Source organism: Carassius auratus, chromosome 26 (genome assembly GCF_003368295.1).
Source record: "Carassius auratus strain Wakin chromosome 26, ASM336829v1, whole genome shotgun sequence".
NCBI lineage: Eukaryota > Metazoa > Chordata > Actinopteri > Cypriniformes > Cyprinidae > Carassius > Carassius auratus.
This window is the reverse complement of record NC_039268.1, coordinates 17,281,522-17,305,708: the sequence shown is the minus strand read 5'-3', so window position 1 is coordinate 17,305,708 and position 24,187 is coordinate 17,281,522. Positions and strand designations below refer to the sequence as shown.

The 24,187-nt window shown below is 36.9% G+C and overlaps 1 protein-coding gene and 1 long non-coding RNA gene across 5 annotated transcripts; one reads left to right on the top strand and one right to left on the bottom strand.

The window, feature by feature from the left end:
* Positions 1-225: 225 nt before the first annotated feature.
* Positions 226-630, bottom strand: LOC113044795 (uncharacterized). Its single transcript, XR_003275918.1, has 2 exons — positions 539-630; positions 226-384 (listed from the first exon to the last, which is right to left on the bottom strand). It is a non-coding gene; the product is annotated as an uncharacterized LOC113044795 (long non-coding RNA).
* Positions 631-9,994: 9,364 nt separating this feature from the next.
* trim2b (tripartite motif containing 2b) lies at positions 9,995-22,551 on the top strand. 4 transcript variants are annotated; one of them, XM_026204556.1, is made up of 13 exons: positions 9,995-10,189; positions 14,482-14,640; positions 15,011-15,058; positions 15,434-15,594; positions 17,055-17,206; positions 17,365-17,545; positions 18,537-19,299; positions 20,327-20,430; positions 20,509-20,676; positions 20,801-20,969; positions 21,102-21,172; positions 21,301-21,441; positions 21,795-22,551. In XM_026204556.1, the coding sequence occupies exons 3-13, from the start codon at positions 15,019-15,021 to the stop codon at positions 21,945-21,947; spliced, it is 2,103 nt and encodes a 700-aa protein (XP_026060341.1). In that variant the 5' UTR covers positions 9,995-10,189; positions 14,482-14,640; positions 15,011-15,018; the 3' UTR covers positions 21,948-22,551. The 4 variants fall into 4 exon arrangements, with proteins under 4 accessions (XP_026060341.1, XP_026060345.1, XP_026060344.1 ...); XM_026204558.1 differs by lacking the exon at positions 9,995-10,189 and adding an exon at positions 10,232-10,514; XM_026204560.1 differs by lacking the exon at positions 15,011-15,058 and having other exon boundaries at positions 15,470-15,594.
* Positions 22,552-24,187: the final 1,636 nt, after the last annotated feature.

Sequence of the window (24,187 nt, the reverse complement as noted above, 5' to 3'; positions counted from 1 at the left end):
GCTTTCCGTACTCTTGGTAGATGTCGGAACTAATGACTACAAACGTCACTGGTGTCGAGTCCCCCTGCGCTCACGATTCCTTAAAACACAAAAATTACATACTTGACCCTACGAAGCCCATTAAATACCAGAGGCACCGGTCCCTTCCTTGACTTCCAGTTGGAACCAATCAAAAGGGTCGGTTTACAGTTTACTCCAGCAAGATAAAAAAAAAAAGAAAAAAGTTTGAAGTCCACTTCACTTTTATTTTTGCAGAGACTAACATTAATCCAAAAACCAAAGCCTCTCGGGTGATGGACAGATGAGATTAACAAGCAGGAAGAGAAATCAAACAGATGAAATTGAGAGGAGTGGCACAGTCCAGATCATTCCAGCGTTGCTCAGCTGTGGAAATTCAGTTACATTCAGGAAGTTAGTCAGATAGGCTTTAGTGCAAACAGGAAGCCATAAGTGTTACAAAACATAGATGTCTGAAACTTTTACAAGTTTAACCAAAAAGGTTTTTAAATAACCTCAAATATGGACATGTATATTTTACCTCCATAGGCCAGCTCCAAACAATTTTCCTTTCCTCCATTTTCATTTGGCTCACCAGTAAGCCAGTCACTGTACTTTGAGCCATCACTCCAAAACCAGACATTATTCGAAGAAGGTTAGATCAACATTACTGAACTTGTTGCCATTTCCACCATTTGCTGCTTCTCATTTGATCATCTTAAAGTGGTAGGTTTAGTTGAACATCTAATTTCATTGCATGTCAAACTGGTTCCCTATGAAGAACTGGATTAAATTGAATGATTTGTTTGCGAATCGGACATCACTACAACGAACGTATTCACTCAGTGCACTTTATTTGGTAAAACTCTCCAAAACAGACTAGTCAACATGACCATCATGATATGTCCGTTTATTTCATGACTGTAAAAATAACAACGAAGTAAAACGAATTACCAAAGCCTCATATTTGCCTCTTGGTGGCAGTAATGAGCTTTATCACGTTCCAATCTGCCAAGGCAAAGGAAGAGTCTAGGTGAACTTTATTTGCATGTTTTTAAAAACATAACATACCAGGTAAAGCTATACAAAACGCAACAAAAAGTCAAAATATCATTCCATGTCCGTTTATTTCATGTTTTACTCAAATGACTGTAAAAAAATAACAACGGAGTAAAAATAATTCCCATTTGAAATTGAGCGCTCGGATTTGAACATGGAAGCCCTCGATGTCATGCAGGAGTCGTTGCCTCAACGTGGTTCTGTGGAATCAGTATCGTTCATCATCGTCATCGTTTCTGGTCCGTGTACGGTCCGTGTACGTTTTGATAGTTTGTTTTCCAATTTGAAATGAAATAAGCAGAAACGAAAAACACGATTTCGGCTTGATTTTTCGTTTTTTAGTTCAGAAGCATAAAACGAATAAATGACTTCAAAATTTGTTTTCCACATGTGGGCGGTCCTGAGACACCCCCTTCCGCAGATTGGTCAAGCAAATCTGAGCATGTGACGTCGCTCAGGTCTGTTCAACAAAATAATAGTCCTCTAACGGTACTATGGCTACCGATCTCCATTCTGTCACTGATGGAGTTTTGATTCCTTGGTTTTCCTTAGTTGGGGACAATTAATATCAAGCGATATCATCGACTTGATCGCACAGAGGGACGATACATCACTGAATCAATGATGAACTGACTTTAACTGAAAACTAAGTGTTTACTGTTGTCCCTTTGCATTATTACACACTATTTTCCTATTTAATATTGCTATGATGCAGTATTTGTTTAATATGACAGGCTTATTAGTCACAATACATGGAAAATACAGCTGCAAACGGACTTTGCTTTTCCATTTGAAATTTGGCAGTCCCTGTGCATTCAGAAAACTGAAACAGTAATTTTTGTTCAGCGTTTTTGAAACAGTGTTTTTGTTCAAGATTTGCAATTGTGTTTTAACATTGTCACAATGTGTCACATGTGGAAAACGCAATTGAAAATATAATTTGCAATTCCTCTTGAAAATTGTCCTTCCATAGACAGAAGTTATATTGCGCTTTTATTTGTCTCCGCTATCGTCCTGTCAATCATACTCGCGGGTCATTTTCAGTAAAAATGTATTTCACCATCATCGGTACCCAAGTTCTGACTGCTGACCGAACACTGATCAGATCCTCTCCCGCTCGGCGCTGTCTAGCGCAGCTTCACCACACAGATTTAACTCTGCGCACCTAAATAAAACGGGCTGGTGGCAGACTAATATTTAATATTCCTGATGTAAAGATTTATGTGAAACGCGTAAAGTTGCACAGAAGAAAGCCCAAAAGGACCTGCCCTGCACAGTTTAAGAATCGGTAGCCATAGTAACGTTAGAGGACTATTATTTTGTTGAACAGACCTGAGCGACGTCACATGCTCAGATGTTTTCATTATATGTTTGCATTAGGGTTATTTTAATTAGTATTTAGCTTAACTTTGTTTCTTAAAACTGAAACTTATTGTCAAGGTTTGGCAAGGAGGAACTCAAGTGCAGACAGAGATCACAACACACAGGGTTTATTAAATACAAAAAGGGGCAAAACAACGACTAGGGTAGACACTAAATAACTTTACAAGACACGATAAACAAGATAAAGACTCTGAACGCTAACTACAAATAAACACTCACGGTTACACAAAGACTTAAAAGGGGGTTACAAGGATAAACTCTCAAGGCTGACAAGTAGAAACGCATATGTGGAACAATCACTGTGTGGAACAATGAACCGACAAAAGACAGAGCACACTAGGGGATCTAAATAGGGGAACTAATTAAGACACAACAGGTGGCACAGATAAGGCAATCACGACAAGACTAGGATAACAAGGGGGGCGGGGTAAGGGAACGAGACAACAAGCACATGGCCCAAAGACAAGGCCATGTGCTTGTACACAAAACACGGGTCTGTCATGATCCTGCCTCAAGACTAGAGAAAAATCAGGACATGAAGGCAGGATCATGACAGAACCCCTCCCTCAAGGAGCGGCTTCCAGACCCTCCTCAAGGGAACATCAAACGCGGGACATGACTGACTGGGACAGAGACAAAAAACCAACAAGACATGACAAATAATAACAAAGGCAAACATGAAAACACTACGGCAGGGTTAGGGTGGCAAATAAAAAAAAACAACAGGGAAGGGGAGGAGGCGGAACAAAGCTCATGGGGGAAGGATCAGGGTGGGTGGGACACGAGTCTTAGAAGGACGGGACGAAGGCTGACGACGGGGGGTTCGGGCCGGTCTGGGTGGTCTAGGGAGGGGAGTGGTCTCAGGATAACTGACAGAGGACATGGCAGGAGAAGTCACAGGACACGGGGCAACATCAGTGGAGACAAAAACTGGGTCAGGAACTGCGCTAACTGCGGCTGGCTCGGGATCTCTGGGGACAAGACAGGACTGGTAGGGACTTCAAGGATCTGGACAAGATGGGACAAATAATTAGACAGAGTCTTGGCAGCTATTACAACAGGCATGTCCTTACGAGATGAGATAGACTGAAGTGATGCTTCTGCTGCAGAGTCGGCCGCGGCTCTCTCCTCCGCCCTCACGACTGCGGACTTGGAAACAGTTCTTAGTCGCCGGTTCAGGGTCAAGGCTCACCGCTGCTGGCTCGGGCACGCCAGCGCTCACCGCTGCAGGAGGAGACAGAGTCGCAGGACCAGAAGACCCCTTCTTCCTCCTCGGCCGCGGTGCAGAGGTCACCGCTGGGTCAGAGACGGGTTGGGGGAGTCCGGTCTCCGGCAGGGCTGACTCCGTCGCTGAGGCCTCTAAAGCAGACTCCCATGAGAACCGTCTCCCTCGCTTCTTGGGGAGACTGATGGGTGTGGGGGGGCGCCTCAGGATTAGGGGAGGGATCTGCCTGTTCCCCCAGTGTTGTGACAGCTAGGACACAACCCTCTGGGATCGCTGGCAGCTGGGCCGACGGTGGGGACCGCGAGGGGGGAACCTGCGGCTCTCCCTAGGCGATACTCTCCCATAGCCTGGCATAGTTCCGAAGAACCCACTCACCCTTGGACGAGTATGGGAGGGTGACCCACTTCCTGTCGGTGGGGGGGGGGGATGACATCCAGCATTGCCTCCGGAACTCCGACTGTTGCTGAAGCTTGGAGGCCCTCCTGTCTGCTGAGTTCCGGTTTGGTCGGTTCATTCGGTCAAGGTTTGGCAAGGAGGAACTCAAGTGCAGACAGATCACTACACGCAGGGTTTATTAAATACAAAAAGGGGGAAAACAAAACCCACGAGGGGGAAAACAACAACTAGGGTAGACCCTAAATAACTTTACAAGACACGATAAACAAAGACTCTGATGGCTAACTACAAATAATCACTCACGGTTACACAAAGATTTCTTAAAGGGGGTTACCAGGATAAACTCTCTCACAAGGCTGACAAGTAGAAACACATATGTGGAACAATCACAGTGTGGAACAATGAACCGACAAAAGACAGAGCACACTAGGGGATCTAAATAGGGGAACAAATTAAGACACAACAGTTGGCACAGATAAGGCAATCACGACAAGACTAGGATAACAAGGGGGGCGGGGCAAGGGAACAAGACAACACAAGCACATGGCCCAAAGACAAGGCCATGTGCTTGTACACAAAACACGGGTCTGTCATGATCCTGCCTCAAGACTAGAGAAAAGTCAGGACATGAAGGCAGAATCATGACACTTATACTTTTTTTGCCATATTGCATGATATTTTAATATACATCAAAAAAATTGAAACTTGTCATTAACAAAGACAATTTTTTTAAAACCTGTTCTTTATTGCAATACTATTAAAAACTTGAACCTTACGTAATTACTGTGATATGAAATGTTGATCCTTGACATGTCTATTACATAATTCACACTTAAACTTTGTTTTACCTGGAATCCGGTGAGCATACCAGGACTGCACCACACGGTCAAGACCAACTGTAGCAACCTGACAAGATAGAGCAGACACGCAATAACGTGTCAGGTCATCTTCCATGTCCAGTTCCTCCTGGTTCACTAATTGCATCAGTGCCCCTTTCACTGGATAATTCACTCTGTTATTTACTTCAGGCCATATTCTTTCAATTATGTGATTCTGTTTATTTAAAAGGAAAAAAAAGGAAAACAATTAGACTAGCACAACAGCTACATACAGTTAAGGAAGTTAGTTTATTACATACAATCTTGGACCTCTACAGCAGTGGATCTTAAATGTGGTTGCTTTAAGGAGGTATTTCTACCTGATTCTACATAGAAATTCTAATGTCGTCGTTGTGACCTACTTCAATCAGTTTGTTGAAACATAAAACAGGGGAAAGCTGTTATAACCTAATTGAGTTACATTGACTTAACATACAATTTCCATTAATGCTTGCTCAGGACGGACACATTCGACACATGTGCACCTGCTTATGAGTTGAATCAAAGTGAAAATCGCAATTGACAGCAATACTCTTCAGCACAATGGTAACCACAAAATTTTATGACAGAAAAAATTGACAGAGTTGACACCCAATTAGATGTATCTGGAGTTGACCCTTTTCATTAACCATTTATGACAGTTAATGTGTCTGTCTCCCTTTTGCTATTTTTAGTTCAAGAACGTTTCCTCTAAAATTGTAATGTTGAAAATCTTTGGATGTAAATTATTCTACAGCGCATTCAGGAAAATCTAACACTTTTGGCAAATATTATTTCATGATAGCCCCTGTTAATTATCGCAGTAAATCTTACAGAGTACAGGCATATGTAATTGAATCAATCGACTGCCAATGTAAATGCCACAGGCCGTGACCGTGTCAGAGTCAAGAATGCCTCCGATTTTGTAAATTACCTTCTATCATCTGTTAAAAGTCCCTTTCCTTATCAAATTACTGAAATTATGTTGATTAATTACTAATTATTATTATTATTATTTTATTTTTATTTTTTTTAGAAAAGGGGGTTCCTAATGTTTTGGCTCATGGAGGATGCCAAAAGAGAGTGTCTGTGGATCTTTTGCCAAATGCAGTGGAGGCTGCAGGCTGGTATGACCATGAAGCAAGATCTTCATTGACACGAGTTTCAATGAATTTCTTTTGGGCAGAATCCATTTCAGTCACCAGAGGACCAGGTTGCTGTGGAGAGGCAGTTCTCTATGCAGTGTCCTGACATTGCTTCTCTTTTTGAACGTGTTTTTTTTTTGTTTTTTTTCTAATACTTTGACGCGTCGTGAAATAGATTACACTTGTCTAGGTGGGTCGTGGAATGGAAAAGTTTGGGAACTCCTGGATTAAACAACAACAATAATAATAATACAATTAAAAATTGTGGAGAACAAAAACAGGTGGATGGCTTGTTTTTTTTTAAGAAGAGCCTTGCGTTCATGGTGCATTCCCAAGAGATGTTCATGGGCAATTCTCATCTGATCTGTCCATCTATGGACCAAACACAAAGACCACCCATTTAGAGGGGCCAGTGGTGTTGTCCTCAGCAGTTCTACAGAAAATCAACAGAATGACTTAAAATATTTGTCTTTGTGTGCAGACACATTAGTGCCTGTCTAAATAATTGATTTACCTGCACCTGGAAGAAACACCTCTGACCTTTGATCCTTCACTGTCAAAGTGCCTGGTGTGATGTCATGGTGGAATGAGACAGTCTTTGGGGTGACCTGCTCTGTGGAGGATGGGTCTTGATAGAGCATACATCATCTAAACATTCCTGAAAAATAGATTAAAATAAAATATATCATATATATATATATATATATATATTAGGGGTGTAACGATACGCGTATTCGTATTGAACCGTTCGGTACGACGCTTTCGGTTCGGTACGCGGTACGCATTATGTATACCGAACGGTTCGTTGGAGTAATTAATTATATTTGAAAAAAAAAAAAAAGAGAGAGAAAGAAATATAATGATATGCGTTCAACAAGGTAGCCCAATAACCCAAACAACGTAACAGGCAACGCCCCTGACACTCCCGAAGAAGAAAAAAACACCATCTTATATGTTTATGTTAGGCTACTCAGCAGGCGCTCGCTCACTCAGTACACGCTGAAGGCTCGTTGCAAAATAGCCAATGCGTTTAACAGACTAGAAATGAGAAGATCCTCCAATAACCAACAGGTCTGGTGTTTGGGTGCACTTTGGATTCCCTTTAAGCTATAATGGTGATGGCAAGAGAGTGGTGGATAAAAAAACAACGGTATGTTGCATCTGCAACATGACAGGGTACACCAGCGGGATTACAAAAAAAAAAAAAAAAAACCAGCGGGAATATCTGGGATATATGCGTCAGTACTATCTGGGAAAAGACGAAAAAAAGGAGAAACATGCACGCAGCAAACTATCCCTGCAGCATTTAGACACTATAGCTTACAGGGAATCCAACCCAAACACCAGACCTGTTGGTTATTTTAGGATCTTATATTTCTGGTCTGTTAAATGCATTAGACATTTTGCAACGAGCCTTCAGCGCGTGCTAAGTGAGCGAGCGCCTTAGGGGCCGTTCACATATCGTGCCTAAAAACGCATGGAAAACGCTAAGCGCGTCTTTCTCCTGAGGCATCTGTCTTTGCTAAGCAACAATGACGTGCTCTCTCCATGAGACGCGGAAATTTCAGCGAAGGATAAATGGATTTGCAGCTCTAAAAATCGCTTGCAGTAGCTCTGCTACTGAATTTATTTCAAAATTGCAATCCATATACAACTATGATCAGCTGTTCCTTCATCTTGGCTGAGCTCTCAACGTTGTTACGGGAAAGGATGAAGCTGATTGGTTGGTTCTTGTCACATGACCCGCGGTGCGCTTGCGGCATTTTGAAAAGTTGAGATGTTTTTACATTTTGCTGTATCTAAAACGTATCGAACCGAACCGAACCGAACCGTGACATCAGTGTATCGTATCGAACCGAACCGTGAATTTTGTGAACCGTTACACCCCTAATATATATATATATATATATATATATATATATATATATATATATATATATATATATATATATATATATAGCATTGTAATATATTTTTTTGGATATATATGCATCAGTAGGTTTGCATTATTATTATTATTATTATTTTTATTTATTTATTTTTTTAAATAAATTGTTTTACATTTAAATATACAGTACAGACCAAAAGTTTGGACACACCTTCTCATTAAAATAGTTTTCTTTATTTTCATGACTATGAAAATTGTAGATTCACACTGAAGGCATCAAAACTATGAACTAACACATGTGGAATTATATATGGAATTAAATACATAACAAAAAAGTGTGAAACAACTGAAAATATGTCATAATCTAGGTTCTTCAAAGTAGCCACCTTTTGCTTTGATTACTGCTTTGCACACTCTTGGCATTTTCTTGATAAGCTTCAAGAGGTAGTCACCTGAAATGGTCTTCCAACAGTCTTGAAGGAGTTCCCCGAGAGATGCTTAGCACTTGTTGGCCCTTTTGCCTTCTGTCTGCGGTCCAGCTCACCCCTAAACCATCTCGATTGGGTTCAGGTCCGGTGACTGTGGAGGCCAGGTCATCTGGCGCAGCACCCCATCACATAGTCATGAAAATAAAGAAAACTCTTTGAATGAGAAGGTGTGTCCAAACTTTTGGTCTGTACTGTATTTTCTAATTATTGAAATGTATTCCTGTGATACAAAGCTGCGTTTTCAACATTATTACTCCACTTTTCAGCATCATGTGATCCTTCAGAAAATAATGTGCTTTCATTGTAGTGGCATTGTAAACATTGTAGTGGCAATGATAATATCAACATTGATTATAATAAGAAATGTTTCGTGAGGAAATAATCATAAGATTAATAATATAAATGATTGTATAATTAGTCATTCATTGTAATTTTTTATTTTATTATTATTATTAACTTTTTTGTAACTTTATATATATATATATATATATATATATATATATATATATATATATATATATATATATATATTTATTTATTATTATTATTATTTTTTTTTTTTTTTTCAAATAAGCCTATAATTCACAGAGCATCGCCCTGATCTCTACATGAGGTAAAACAAAACAAAAACAAAAAACAAAAAAAAACGTATTAAGTTTTAACTTAAGACTTTTTGCAACAAATAATAAATCAATTAGCCAGCGTAATAGTTAATAAAGCCGAGGCCGTTTAATAGCGTAAGTTGTTTAAAACGCGTCTCCTCTCCTTCACAGCGAATGACTGTCAGATGACAATCTGCTGTTTGAATTCCCCGCCACGGAAAAGGCGAAACAGCGTTTTTTTTTTTTTTTTTTTGTAGGCTATATCTACATTTTCCAGAAGTTGTAATGACACTGAGATGTGTTCAGTGAGAGTACCAGGCTGTTCCACTCATATTTTCAAACTTGGGCAGCATTCAAAAGTCCCTCAATGTTCTCTTTGGTTTGACTGGGGGGACACAATAATGTATTCATCCAAGACATTGTCAACAAGATTGCAACTGCCAAAACATATTCTGTCAAAAAAATGTATGCAACTGCCCAATTACATTAATTAATGTAATTAAATTAATCCATTAACTAAATTAAATCTACAAATCTGCATCAGTCATGAAAACAGGCATTATATATATATATATATATATATATATATATATATATATATATATATATATATATATATATATATATAGTATAAAATAAATTATATAATTTATTGGTAAATATTGTCTTGTACCATAAAATCCCCTAAAGATACAAAATATTAAAGAATACATTTAATTGAAACACATTATAATACATTCTTTTCATTAAATAAATAAAAGTAACTAATAATAATAATAATAATAATAAACTTTGTTTTCGGTTCTAAATATACGATAGGAGGCAGACACAGAGAGAAAAAAGAGAGAAAAAAAAATCAAGGTAGAGCACGGAGATTATATGCTTCGGTCAGTCATACTGTCCTGTGATTGGCTACAGAGCGGCAGCCCGCGCCTGGCTCCTCCCCTACGGCAAGCTGGTGTTAGTTGCATATGTTGCTGTAGTGCAGAGACGGGGAGTGAACCACTCGAGTGAACAGAAACGAAAAGAGACTGTGCAAAACAGCCCCCACCCCTCTTATACGGGAAATGGGTCTCAGGCTGATGATGAGTAGGGGAAGAAGCTCCTGTAGCGCTGGTGCATCTGAAACTACGCAGCTATGGAGGAAAGGTAAGACTCAAAATACAGAAAGACACATAGAGAACAGCACAGAAAGGGAGGGTGGTTGTTTTACAGTCGGGGAATTATGCAGCAGCATCTGCGATACACCAACGCACCATGTTTCCATGGGAAGCAAGAACGGGGGTGGGGTGGAAGAGTAGGAGGAGAGGAGATGGATGCTCACATATACACTGTGATGGAAGATAGCACTGTTGCGTTCGCAGGCATGTTCCTTTAGATCAAGTGGTTCTGCTGCGTTTGATGCGAAGCCCGAACTTAAACTACACTGTTCTACTGAAGACTGCATATGACTCATGCAATCATACAGTATCAGGTATTTTGTTAGAATGATGTTGCATCTTTCTGATAGGCCTCGTGTGTAGCAAAACTGCTATTCCTCGGCTCTGCACCTAATCTAATATTCTGTTGATTTTATGTCAGGCTTTCACATACACACTTATATATATATTTTTTGCTGGAAGCTTCTAATGTATTTAGCATGATGTCAATATGCTGTGCTCCTTGGCCTAAATGCAATCAATTTGACATAAAAAAAACGGAAATCAGACGTTTGCATTGCACTGAAATGTGCTTTAAAATCTGTAACGCATAGTATTTTGTAACAGCATACTTGCTTAGAAAAATACAGTAAGTATACAGAAATACACATTATAAATATGGCATAAAAATATATTGGAATATATTTATTTAAAATATAAAATATTGATATGCTGTGAAATATATAATGTGTATACAAATTAATTAGTTTTGTATGTGTAAAAAAAAAGGCTTCTGTCTCAAAAGTAAAGTACCAATAAGTAATTGGAAATGGAAGCACTTTACATAATTAGGGAACACTGAGGATTTTTTTAAAAGCATTAAAGGCACAAATCTAATTTGTATGTAGAATTTTAGATAAACTTAGATAGATAGATATATAGATAGATGGATATATAGACAGATATTTTAATTTATTGTTTAATGTTATTGCGGAAACACAGACCAGTGTGATGGAAGTGCATGCTCTTCATGTCAGCCAGGCTGATCACTTCTCTCTTTTCCAAGAGGAGGAACCATTTCTTAAAATTTACAATCTTCTTGTCAGAGACTGGTTCTTGTCCATAGTCTTCTTTGGCAGCCTCAGTGCTGTTTGGCAGAACCAGGACACAAAGCATGGATCAGAGAACACCTTTCAACATTTGGGCACCTTCCTCATCTGTCTGAGGGCATCTGGCATTCCCTTTTTTTATATATATGGCCACATAAGAACCGATTGCTTTCCTACATTGTTCTTTAAGACTTACTGCAGTGAACCAGTTTCCTGCCTCCTACCACAGCAGTTCATGTAAATTATCCTCCTTTTTCAGGATGTTTCATCTAAGTGAATCAACCCACCAGCCAATCAATACAAAAGTATAGTGGTGGACCTCTTCCTACCTTTACCATCTTCAGATGAAAGCAAACTGAGAGTGAATTGGATGTTTCTTAATTATACTTCCAGGCGTTTTCCTAATTCTAGGTCATTTGTTTCCAAAGTGTTTCCAGACCAGGCTGCAGTATTGGAATTGTATTTTAATACCATCTCAGAGCCTTGTGACTTTTTTTTTCCATTCACAATCTTTTGTCTTAATCTGTTACCCTTATAATCTTTAATTAAAAACATTAACTCTCGCTCCCCCTCATAACAACATCTCTTCTACGATGACGTGTACACTGGCATGAGCAAACAACCCAGTCAATTTCAATTTACCATTTCATCTTGACTTCAAATAAAAGTTTGTAGTTTGTCATATACATTTTCATCCAAGATTTCAATAACTGTAATTAGATTTATGAAAAGAAATGATGAAAAGCTAATAGATACTGAGTCATTAAACTGGAAAAAAAATAATAAAATAAATAATTTTTAAAAACATACGTACTAAAAAAGAAATATTTTTAGTTGTTTTGCTGACAAAAAGTTTCCCAGTTATAATCAAATTAGCTTATTGTTTTGTAGCAATGGCAAAGCTATACCAGGCTAATCAGCTAGCAGTATTTTAAGCTTGCAAGTTAAGAAGTTATAAGCTAAATAAGCTAACTGACTAATCAAAGTTAAGATAACAAAATGGTTAGTAGACTAAACAGCTAGTTTGCTGACTGGTTAGCTTGATAGTATTTTTAAAGCATTCTGAGGTCGAGTACGTTATCTGAAAGTTTAGCACCTATATTCACTGAGCAATATTTTTGAGGCCCAATTTTATACCAAAAATGTCTTTTTTATTTTCTTCTAATTTATAGATTTGTAACATGTAGCACTGGCTGTGAAAGTTCATGGTTATGACAGGTTAATGCTTGTGCCACCATGAGAATGACATGTCCTTTTCGCTCTGCGAGCTGACAGGAAAACTGTCGGGTGCTTTTGGATCTTCTCTCAAGAATGCATGAATGGTTTTACCCCAGGGAGATTCTGCTTCAGTAACTCTAAATAGTCCCTCACAAAATCACTTGCTTGCCTTTGCCAGGATCCTTATGGTTAATGTTCCTTGTCCTTTGTCATTATGATCTCTGAGATGGAAAGAGGGGCTCTGGATCTAACACTGAGAGCTTGTTGTGATATAAATGGCATTGTCTGAAGAGTAATGATATATGCCAGCTCGATATTCCATTTCCTTGTATTACATCATCTTTTCATCCGATTCAATTCCCCTTTGACCTCATTCCCATCCAAGTTTAAATTCCCAAGTATCTTACTTTATTAGTATTCATGAGTAGTAGTTGTGCATTTTGAATCATTTTTATAGTGATTGTGTGGGGTTCTATCGCAACATATTACTTCCTTTGAAAATGAGTGCCTGTAGTTACAAGCTTTCTGTTTTCACAAAATCCACTGTCTGCGTTTACAGTGGGAATGAATGGAAGCTGTAAAAGGATTAGTTCACTTCCAGAATGAAAATTTCCTGAAAATGTACTAGTCATCCAAAATGTTCATGTCTCTCTTCTTTCAGTCCAAAGAAATGTAAGTTTTTTGAGGAAAACTTTCCAGGATTTTTCTCCATATAAATGACTTCAGTGGGGATCAACGGCTTTAAGGTCCAAATTGCAGTTTCAATGCAGCTTCAAAGAGCTCTCCCAGCTGAGGGACAATCCTCTCTAGCAAAACCATTGTTCATTTAAAAAAAAAAAAGTATATACTTTTTAACCACAAATGCTCATCTCTGCAATATGCAACAATTCACTGATCCCCACTGAAGCCCACTATATGGAGAAAAATCCTGGAATGTTTTCCTCAAAAACCTTAATTTCTTTTCGACTGAAGAGAGAGAGACGCGTCTAAAATAAGTACCAAAGGTCGTGGTAAACCTAAAAAAAATAGCACTTGTGTGTTTGTTCTCTGCCCTGTGTCTGGGTTAAAATATTCCAGCCTTCTGTAAATTATTAATTAAGTTAATGTGGTAAAGAGTAGCATTTTAGTATATTAAAAATTGCATATTTAACTCAGCAGATGGAATTGATAACAGCAAATTTGCAGTGAACTTCACACACCTTTTTAACACTGTGCTCTTATTTTATGGTGGATTGTGGTATGAACTACTGTTCAAAAGTTTGGGGTCGGTCAAGATCTTTTATGCTTTTGATAGAATTTTCTTATTCTCAACAGGCTGTATTTATTTTATCAAAAATACAGTTAAACCGTAATATTGTGAAAAATTATTACAATTTAAAATAACCGTTTTCTGTTTAAATATATTTTGAAATCGTATTTATTCCTGTGATCTTGAAGCTCAATTTTCCACATCATACTCCAGTCGTCAATGTCACACAATCATTCAGAAATCATTCTAATATACTGTTTTGATTCTCAAGAAATAGTTCTTATCAGATGAAGACATAAGAAGCATCCTGTTGAAATGTGTCCAGAAATACTTCAGCTATGAGACTTTGCTCATTAATAATATGCTTTCAGAACATTAATTGCAGAATGAGGAAATGTTCATTTGACTATAGCACGTTTGAATTGCCAACACAGGTTATCATAGTAACTTGTAGGTCTCTGTGAATTTGGTGTAACCCAGTGAGATTATTTTTTAACTCTCATTCATGTTCCATATAAATTAATTCACCATGATATCATGGCAATACCATCTGCTTTTAGACACATACAGATACATGGTTTTGTATAAATTTGTCCTGCTTTTCTACATTCTACAGGGTTTTGTGTGTGTGTGTGTGTGTGTGTGTGTGTGTGTGTGTGTGTGTGTGTGTGTGTGTGTGTGTGTGTGTGTGTGTGTTTTCATCTCTGATTCCTCTTTTTTCTGTAGGGCCCAGTGTCAAATGAGGGGAGACTGTGATTGGCCCCTGCAGCCTGTGGTCTGTTTGTGTCTCCAGTGGATCAAATACACCTTCTTTCCTTAATATCCCTGCGTTATATAAGAAAACACACATTTATATGCACAACTCCTGAGCTACATCTCTCTAAGGTGAGAAACACTTCTTTCTATGAAGTCTTCACTCTACATTAGACCAGATTTCTTCATCTGTTATATGCTTATTTTAAATACTTAACCTGACTTCCACTAACTTTGTGGCTTTTATGCTGTATTTTTTTATGGAAAATATTTCCAGTACTGCAAAATGGCACATTGGTTTCCCCTTTTTCCTTTGTGGTGTGTACTTAATATTAGCAACATTGTCCCGTGCCTTTGCAGATATTCATTATTTTATGTCTATATTGGTATAGAGCCGCTAGAAAACTAATAGAACATATTTTGGCATGATTATTAGAAATTAATATCAGTCTTAATTAATTAATAACAGTTCAGTACTGTTTCTCCACCTTTTTTGGCATAGGCTTCACTATGGAAGCCCGTTTCCACCACAGAGTAAAAAATATGAAAGGTAATTGTGAAATATAGCTTAAAATATGAAATCAAATCACACTTATGAAAGTTAAAGCAACTGTATGTACGTTTTTGCCTTTAAATATCATTTTCAAAATCATTTTAATTCTACACTGACCTCTATGGAGAATGATTTCTGTTTCTTTCTCACACTCCCCCCAAAACTGTCTGTTCTGGGAGTATGTAAGTTTGGTAAATGGGTATGAAATTCCACAAAAAGCTATAGGGTCTTCAAAGTCACAAAAACGCAGAAAACAACATACAATTGCTTTTAAAGTTTAAATGAATAACTGTCAAACTACTTTCCTCAAAAAATAATGTACTATTAAAACTCTTAGTTGAGGATGTCCCATGTCGTTTAATCCTGTTTTAGGTTTGTGCTTTCTACATCCTTGTATTGTGGGTTCAGTTACATCTTCCAACCGCATGGAGGCGCAGCAGGCTTCTCCTGACAGCAGCAGTGAGGAATGTACTGTACTAGAGGCTCTGCCTGACAAGGGAACAGCGCTCATTTGCTCTCAACACAAAGGAAAAGTGAGACCTATTTCAATACACACACTAAAATGAATGCACAGATGGGTGTTTTCCCATGAGCATAAGCTTTCTGTCCCAGAAAAACAAGTGTACCCTGATCTCAGCTGGTTCCTCTATAAATATCATAAGTTGAATATCAAATGAAGGAAATAGGTTAGGGAACATTTATATGGAAGCCCGTTTCTGCCACTGAATAAAAAATAATAAAAGGTTAATGGAAATTTTTCATCTCAGAATTCTGTCTTTTTTTCTCAGAATTGTGAGATATGAACTCGCAATTATGAGTTCTAAAGTCAGAACTGTGAGATATAAAGTCACAATCGTGAGATTAAAAACTCGGAATTGCGAGTTTGTATCATGCAGTTATGAGAAACAAAATTGGGAGATAAAAAGTCGCAATTACCTTATTTTTTACTCTGTAGCGTAAACGGGCTTCCATACATAGGATGACTGTTCCTACAGAAAGTATTTCTCACAATTTATATAATGTTTTTTTAAATTGTATTATATTAAATTATATTACCCTCAGAATTGCGTGATATAAACTCACAATTTAGAGTTATAAAGTCACAATCATGAGATATAAAGTCACAATTGCGATTCGCAAATTTGACTTTTTTCTCAGAATTGTGAGATATAAACTCTGCATTGTGAGTTAAAGACCGAAAGCATTTCTCACAATTTGTATAATGGTTTTTAAAATTATATCATATCATATCATATTATGACATGACATGACATGTAGTAGCACCTGAAATACATCCTACTTAGTCCCAGAAAAGATAATGAACTTATTTTCAAGCATCACAAGTTTACTACAAGACAAAGCTATCTTGAAAGAGGGATCAATGAAAAGACCATCACAGTAAATAGAATAGTAATCTATTTATAGTGATTGACTCATATGGCATTTTTCAACAACCAACACCAGTTCAGATACTCTGAGAACATGAAATAGCCTTATTTAAGCAATATCATATTGAAATTGTTCAAAAAGAAGCCTCCACTGTGTATGCTTATGTACAGTATTATAATATACAGGGGGGAAAATGAATGCTTTCCTACTGTGTAGGAAACAGTACAGCAAAAGTGGTATGTCTGAATTCACGTTAGGTTAAAAAACATACCAGATTATGAGATCCATGAGGCCACGGGAGGGGATTTGTGAATCACAGTGCAGCTGACATGGGTAGGTCACATGATAATGACAATATGGCGAATGTAGTATGTACGAATTTCATTCATATAACCCATTTGCGTTTGTGTAGTAGGTTCAGATTTTACTTTACATAATGAGGAATTATAATAGAAATGGTTTTAGGAAAAACAAAATAGATAAGAATGATAAGAAATACATTTAGAAAACAATATAAAAAGAAATATTTAGAATATAATTTTTAATAGAAATTTAAAAGAACATTTTTTTAAATTTCGGTGTTATTTTTCTGTGCTGTATTCAGGTGTCTGTGTTGTACTGTTTGGCCTGTGAGAATTCCGTATGTGAGGACTGTATGAATGGAGAACATGCTGAGCACCCCACTGATTCACTGGAAAATATTGTGGACCAGCAACTAGCGGCATTACAGGACAGAGTGGATTCAGCCAAGAACAGGTGCTCCCATGATGCCTATCATGTCATTCTCAGTACTGTAAAATAAATAGGCTTACAAACAGGAGGGCACACCCATTATTAATTATTATTACACATCCTTTTCAACTTGAATAGACAGATGAATTGATGTTTAATGGATCTATTTAACTAACTCACAGGCTTCCTCAGATAAGAGAGGCAGTTCAGAGTTTGAGAGAAATTCTGCAGCAGTTGAACTCTCAGCGGAGCTCCATAGAGGAAGACATCCACTCCTCCTTCAGCGAGCTGCACAAAACCCTCGATACACGCAAGAGCGTCCTGCTCATGGAGCTGGAAGTCACTTCTGGACTGAAGCAGAAGGTACAGTATGTGCACAGAAGATTCAACTCACAATTGTTTGCATGTTGCTAAACTAACAGCATGCTACTATAAATAAAATACATGCTTCACAAAAATATGTGGCAAGCACAAATTAGTCTGTTTTTACTAAGATTAAATATGCATACTTTTTGGTATTTAATACATTTACTAAATATATTTACTTGTATTTAGTGTATACTCAATTATATACTATACTATACAGTACCTCTTATCGTTTTGAAATAATTCTCTTATGCTCATTTAGTCTCAGTGCTATTTGATTATCATTAATATATTATAGCTTTTGTTAATATTTTGAATTAGATTTTATTTGATATTTTTGTTTTAATTTTAATAAGTTTAATTAGTGTTTTTGTAATTTTTATCAGTATTTCAATGTCTATATAGTTTTTATTGATTTTTTTATTTCTTTTCTTTTTTTTAGTACTTTTGTACAACCTAAATGAAACAAAAACGAAAGCCTTTGCTTTGGCATCTAGCTGTAATAAAATACATTAAAGGTTTTTTTAAATATATCATTTCACATCAATTAATGCTTATTTTCCAGTAATCAGTTTAAATTGAAACAATGAATCTGAACTAATCAATTTGTTTTGGTTTTAGTTTTAGTTAATGATAATAACCCCGACAAGGATGTGATCAAAAATACAGTAAAAAAAATTATAATGTGAATTTCTATTTAAATGTGGTGTTATTTGCGTTTTTTTGTATTATAATTGTTTTCTTAATTTTTCTTATTATAGAGATAATCTTTTTTCCCAGGTTTCTCTGATGATAAAAGTACAAAATACCCCCCCCCCCAAAAAAAAAACTATTTACGGTCATGTATATTTATTAAATGAAAATTTAAAAAATATATTAGCATGTTAATTGAATAAAAATCTATGAAATAGATATAAAACTTAGAAATTTTAATTAAGCTGCTGATTTTTTTAGACATTGCTCATGCTTTCTGTTGTATATCCTAAAGGTTTTGCAGGCTCAGTTGGACACTCTTCTGCAGGAGGAAGCTGCCATCAACTATAACTGCAGTCTGACCGGTGAAGCCCTGGACGGGGAAAACAAAGCTGTCATCCTGCAGACCCATAAAGACGTAGGAGAGAGACTCCGTGACCTGGCCAGTCAGGGCCTTCCTCTTCAGCCTGAGGAGAACGACCAGCTGGATCTCATGATGGAGATCGAAGGACTTCGCAAGTCCATCCACAACCTGGGGACTATCGTCACCACCAATGCCGTGGCCAGTCAGACCGAGGCGTCAGGGGAGGGTCTGGAACAGTGCATCGTGGGCCAGCCGGCAACTGTCATCATAACCACAAGAGACAAGTCTGGAGGACTGTGTAAGACGGGTAACGCCATCATCTCAGCTGAAGTCTGCACGCCAGATGGCAGCGTTGCAGACGGCGAAATCGTGGACCATAAAAACGGAACGTATGAATTCCAATACACAGTGAAGAAAGAGGGAAATTTTAGTCTAGCGCTTAGACTTTATGATCAGCATATTAGAGGAAGTCCCTTCCAGTTAAAGGTGACCTGCTCTCCAGATGATTCTCCACCCACCACCACCGCAGCCAATGCTGCATCCACGGGTTCCAGCGATGGTGGGGCGCGGAAACGGAGCGCAAAGTCCCCGGGGAGCAGAAGCCGGCAGAAAGGCGTCCGACGGGCAGGAAGCTTGTTCAGCACCCCGAAAAAGAGAGTGAACCCGATTGAGGATGACCTCATTTTTAGAATAGGTACATGCAGTGAAAGACTAATGGATGTGCTTTAATAAATCATGAGCTGCTTTTCTCCCTGTTGAAAAGGCCAACATCCTCACTTCCATCTAGACTAGCACCAAATCAGTCATATTAGTATCATTGATATAGTTTTTGGTACTAACTTTGTCTTTTTTTCACATAAATTTTAGTTAAATATGTCTTTTTAAATGTATTAGTTTTAGTCTATTTAATTTCAGTTGTTTTATTACTACTTTAAACTCAGAATGAAAATGAGAAATGTCGCAACTAACTGAAATATTGAAAGTTTTTTAAATATTTTTATTTCACTTAAAGTTTGTCAAATATATATATATATTTTTTTTTTTTTACAATTATATCCCTTTTACAGGTTTGGGATTTGGCAAGATTTTTTTTTTTTTTAATGTTTTTGAAATAAGTTTCACATGCTCACCAAGGATGCATTTATTTGATAAAAAATACAGTAATATTGCAAAATGTTATTACAAATTACAGTAACTGTTTTCTATTTGCATATATTTTAAATGTAATTTATTATTGTGATGCAAAGCTGAATTTTCAGCATAATTACTCCAGTCACATTCCTTCAGAAATCATTCTAATATGGCGCTCAAGGAACATGTATTTATTGTCAATATTAAAAACAGTTCTGCTGCTTAATATTTTGAGGAAACCATTATATTTATAAAAAAAATTATTATTATTTTTTTTTTTTAAGGGACATATATTGAACATTATGTTTTTTTACATTTAATACTTTTTTTTTAATCTTACTGATCCAAACTTTTGAACAGTTGTATAACTACCATAAACCAGCCTAGACTAACATGGAAATGTATGTTAACATGCATATTTGTACCGCCGTTTAAACATAAATAACCCAGAAGAAATCCAGAAGAACATCTTTAAATTACATGACCTAAAATAAAAACCAAAAAAAAGTTCACAGCCAAACTATGCAACTTCGCAAAGTACTTCAGATGTTCTGATGTCTTCTTTCATACTACATCTGTTTGTTTTCTAGGAACAAAAGGGAGGAATAAAGGAGAGTTCACTAACCTCCAAGGTGTAGCAGCTTGTTCTGAAGGAAAAATCTTAATTGCAGACAGTAACAATCAGTGCGTGCAGGTAAGAAACCCCCGTCTTGTGTGTACGGAATATCTTCATGCAGAATCTGATAACTGAACCCAATCCTTTGTTGATCAGATATTTTCAAGTACGGGAGAGTTTCAGAGCCGGTTTGGAGTGCGTGGCCGTTTACCGGGACAGCTGCAGCGGCCCACTGGAGTAGCTGTGCATCCAAACGGGGACATCATCATCGCTGACTATGACAATAAGTGGGTTAGCATCTTCTCCAGTGAGGGCAAATACAAGGTCAGTTATGTTTAGCTAGTAGTAGGCTACTCACAAACAAATTTCAGTGCGCAATGGCATCATTACGAATTCTCTCGTAAAATAAACTTTGCTTTTATTGATAACATTCTGATTTTTTCCGAAGGCTAAGCTGGGCTCAGGAAGGCTGATGGGTCCAAAAGGTGTATCTGTGGATCAGAACGGACATGTTATCGTTGTGGACAACAAGGCCTGTACGGTTTTCATCTTCCAGCCCAGCGGGAAACTTGTCACTAAGTTTGGCAGCAGAGGAAACGGTGACAGACAGTTTGCAGGTAGGTACAGGTCTATAGCATCTGATGAAGGACTGCATTGTAACATACAGATGCCAGTGATATTAAAAAATAAATATATGAATCATTCATTGATTCTTAGTGAATTTAACCTAGCCCTTCCTTTCCATGTAGGCCCACACTTTGCAGCAGTCAACAACAACAATGAAATAATCATCACAGACTTTCATAACCACTCGGTTAAGGTAAGCTAATAATGTCATCACAAATATTTCCATGGTGTTACAGGAACACTAGAGTGTATTTTTTATGTATAATTTTTTATAATCTTTCTAAAGTTCAAATTATATTATTATTCTAAACTCTCTAATAGGTGTTTAATGCAGATGGAGAATTCTTGCTGAAATTTGGCTCAAATGGTGAAGGGAACGGGCAGTTCAATGCTCCCACAGGGGTTGCTGTGGATGTCAATGGGAACATTATTGTGGCAGACTGGGGAAACAGTCGGATACAGGTAATGAGTCCTTGTGAAGTCTGGTGTTCACTTTGACAAACACAAAAGTTAGTCACTATAAACTGCTCCCTATCTAGACAGAGACATTTAGCTAGTATGTAATCAAAATCAGTCTCCAATACCTTAACTTTGAGAACAGTACTTTCTATCTGAAAATAATCTGTATAATTTGTCTTTAAAACCTTTTCAGGATTCTTTGATGCATAGAAATTTCAAAAGAACAGTGTTTTATTATAAACATACTAATCTTTTGTCACATTTATGTCTTTACGGTCAATTGAATATATATATATGAATGAATTAAGTAAATGCAATCAAGAAAATTCTAAAATGAAAATCATTCTGATTCTCAGGTGTTTGACGGCAGTGGATCGTTCCTGTCCTACATCAATACGGCGGCAGACCCTCTCTACGGGCCGCAGGGTCTCGCGCTGACCTCAGATGGCCATGTTGTGGTGGCTGATTCTGGAAACCACTGCTTTAAAGTGTACCGCTACCTGCAATGATATCAGACAGACTCTGATCTAAGACGGAAAGAGAATCAAAGTCATACTGTATGTGTCCAAATCTTGCACTTAATGTAATGTAATGGTACTCTTCCTCCTTGGTTTCCACACCTTTTTGTATTTGTTACTAATGGATAACCTTCTAAGAAGACCATAGCTTATAAACACTGTTTATGGGATGCCTTTGCCAAACCTCCACACTACACTGTGGAAATACTGAGACATCAGAATGCATTGGTGAGTGATCTACTTCCTAAGCTGAAACTCTGCTCCTATGTGCTGCATGTGTGGCCCATGCATGTGCCGCCAGCTTTTGGAGACATCCGAGCCCCATCTGACTTCTAGGATGCTATTAGAACACTATCTCAACACTTTTATGAACCTTTTGATAGGGATATGTTATAGAGATGCAGCCAAGAGAGCAGACAGCGATATCTCATGTCTCCAAGCTTTAGGATTGCCACCTCGACCTGTTCGTATCTGACAGTTGACTAATAAACGATTTGTCAAATGTTTGGAATAACTATGTAATAAAGTCTTTTATGCTCATCAAGGCTGCATTCATTTAAACAAAAATAGTAAAAACAGGAAAATTGTCAAATATTATTACAGTTAATAATTGTTTTCTATTTTAAAATGTCATTTATTCCTGTGATGGCAAAGCTGAATTTTCAGCATCATTGCTCCAGTCTTCAGTGTCACGTGATCCTTCAGAGATCATTCAGATTTTCTGCTCAAAAACATTTCTTAACATTAACCAGGTTGAACAATTTTGCTGCTTAATGACTATTTTTTTAATAACTTTTGTGGCAAACAAGATACACTACTAAACAAAACAAAACTTTGAGATAGAGTAGATTAAAAGAAAATAAATTAATACTTTATTCAGCACGGATGCATTCAGTTATTCAAAAGTGATAGTAAAGACTTTTATAATACAAAAGATTAATATTTCAATTCAATACTATTAATCAAGGAATCCTGAAATAAGTTTACCAATGTTTCCACAAACATATACAATAATCCACAACAGCAATAATTGTTTTCAACATTGATAATTATAAGAACCATTATTAATAACCGAGCACCAAATCAGCATATTAGAATGATTTCAGAAAGTAATAAAAAAAAATCTGATGATTTCTTAATGTGACACTGAAGACTGGAGTAATGGCTGCTGAAAATTCACAGGAATAAATTACATTTTAAAATATATTCAAAATGGAAAAATTTAATTGTAATCGTATTTACAGTATTTTCTTTTAATCAAATATATGCAACAGTGGTGAGCATAAGAGAGATAATAACACTCAATAACATTTTAAAAATTTTCCATATTCAATATCTTTGACTGGTAGTGTTGGCTTGATTATAGTATCACAAACTTTGATCATATTCCACTTGTGTCTGTATAATTAATTGTTTTCAGTCCAATCAGAGCAACTTCAAAAAGCAAAATTCCAGTGTGGTATTGAAACATCACGAATAACATTTGAATAATTTGTGGTGTGTAAAGACATACTGTGTGTACGCGTGTAAGAGACTAACAATAATTACACAACGCACTGTTGACTTGCATACTTCCAGAATAAAACTAGCAGCATATGTCTCTTTATTTAGATAATATTAGGACTCTCTATTTTCCTTACAAATGCTATTAAAAACCAAATATCTATATATTTGTGTATTTATCGTGAATAATGTTTCAAAGAAAAGATGTTTGGGTTTCAAATGCAAATGCATAGTTAAATGCCAGACATTTTCAAAGAATTGATTTTGATTTGTCGATCATTCTCTTGCGTATCCCAGGATTCTTAGAGGCATGATTCACATACTGTAGTAATAATGATGTCATACAAATTTAATCATAACTGAATGGCAATAGTATTTCATAATCATTACAATGCAAAGGTCTCTCTTTTTTTCTTTCTTTTTTTGTTCTTGCTTATATTCAAATTTCAGAATGTGTTTATTTTGATTGTAAATTGTTTGTATATGCATAGTGTGCTGATTTGCTTCATTTTCTGTATATGAGGATTGTATGTAAAGAATGTTTTGTATGTTCATCAGAAAATAATTTTACTTGAATGTTATTGTTTTATTTCTGTACAAAAAAAAGATCAGCCTTAACATTTATCATTGTTTTCAAGTTATTGACGTTTCAATGGAATATTTTATTTTAGTTTATAGTTTAGTTTATCTAGTTGATGTGTGCCTGTTTACGACTTATGACAATAATC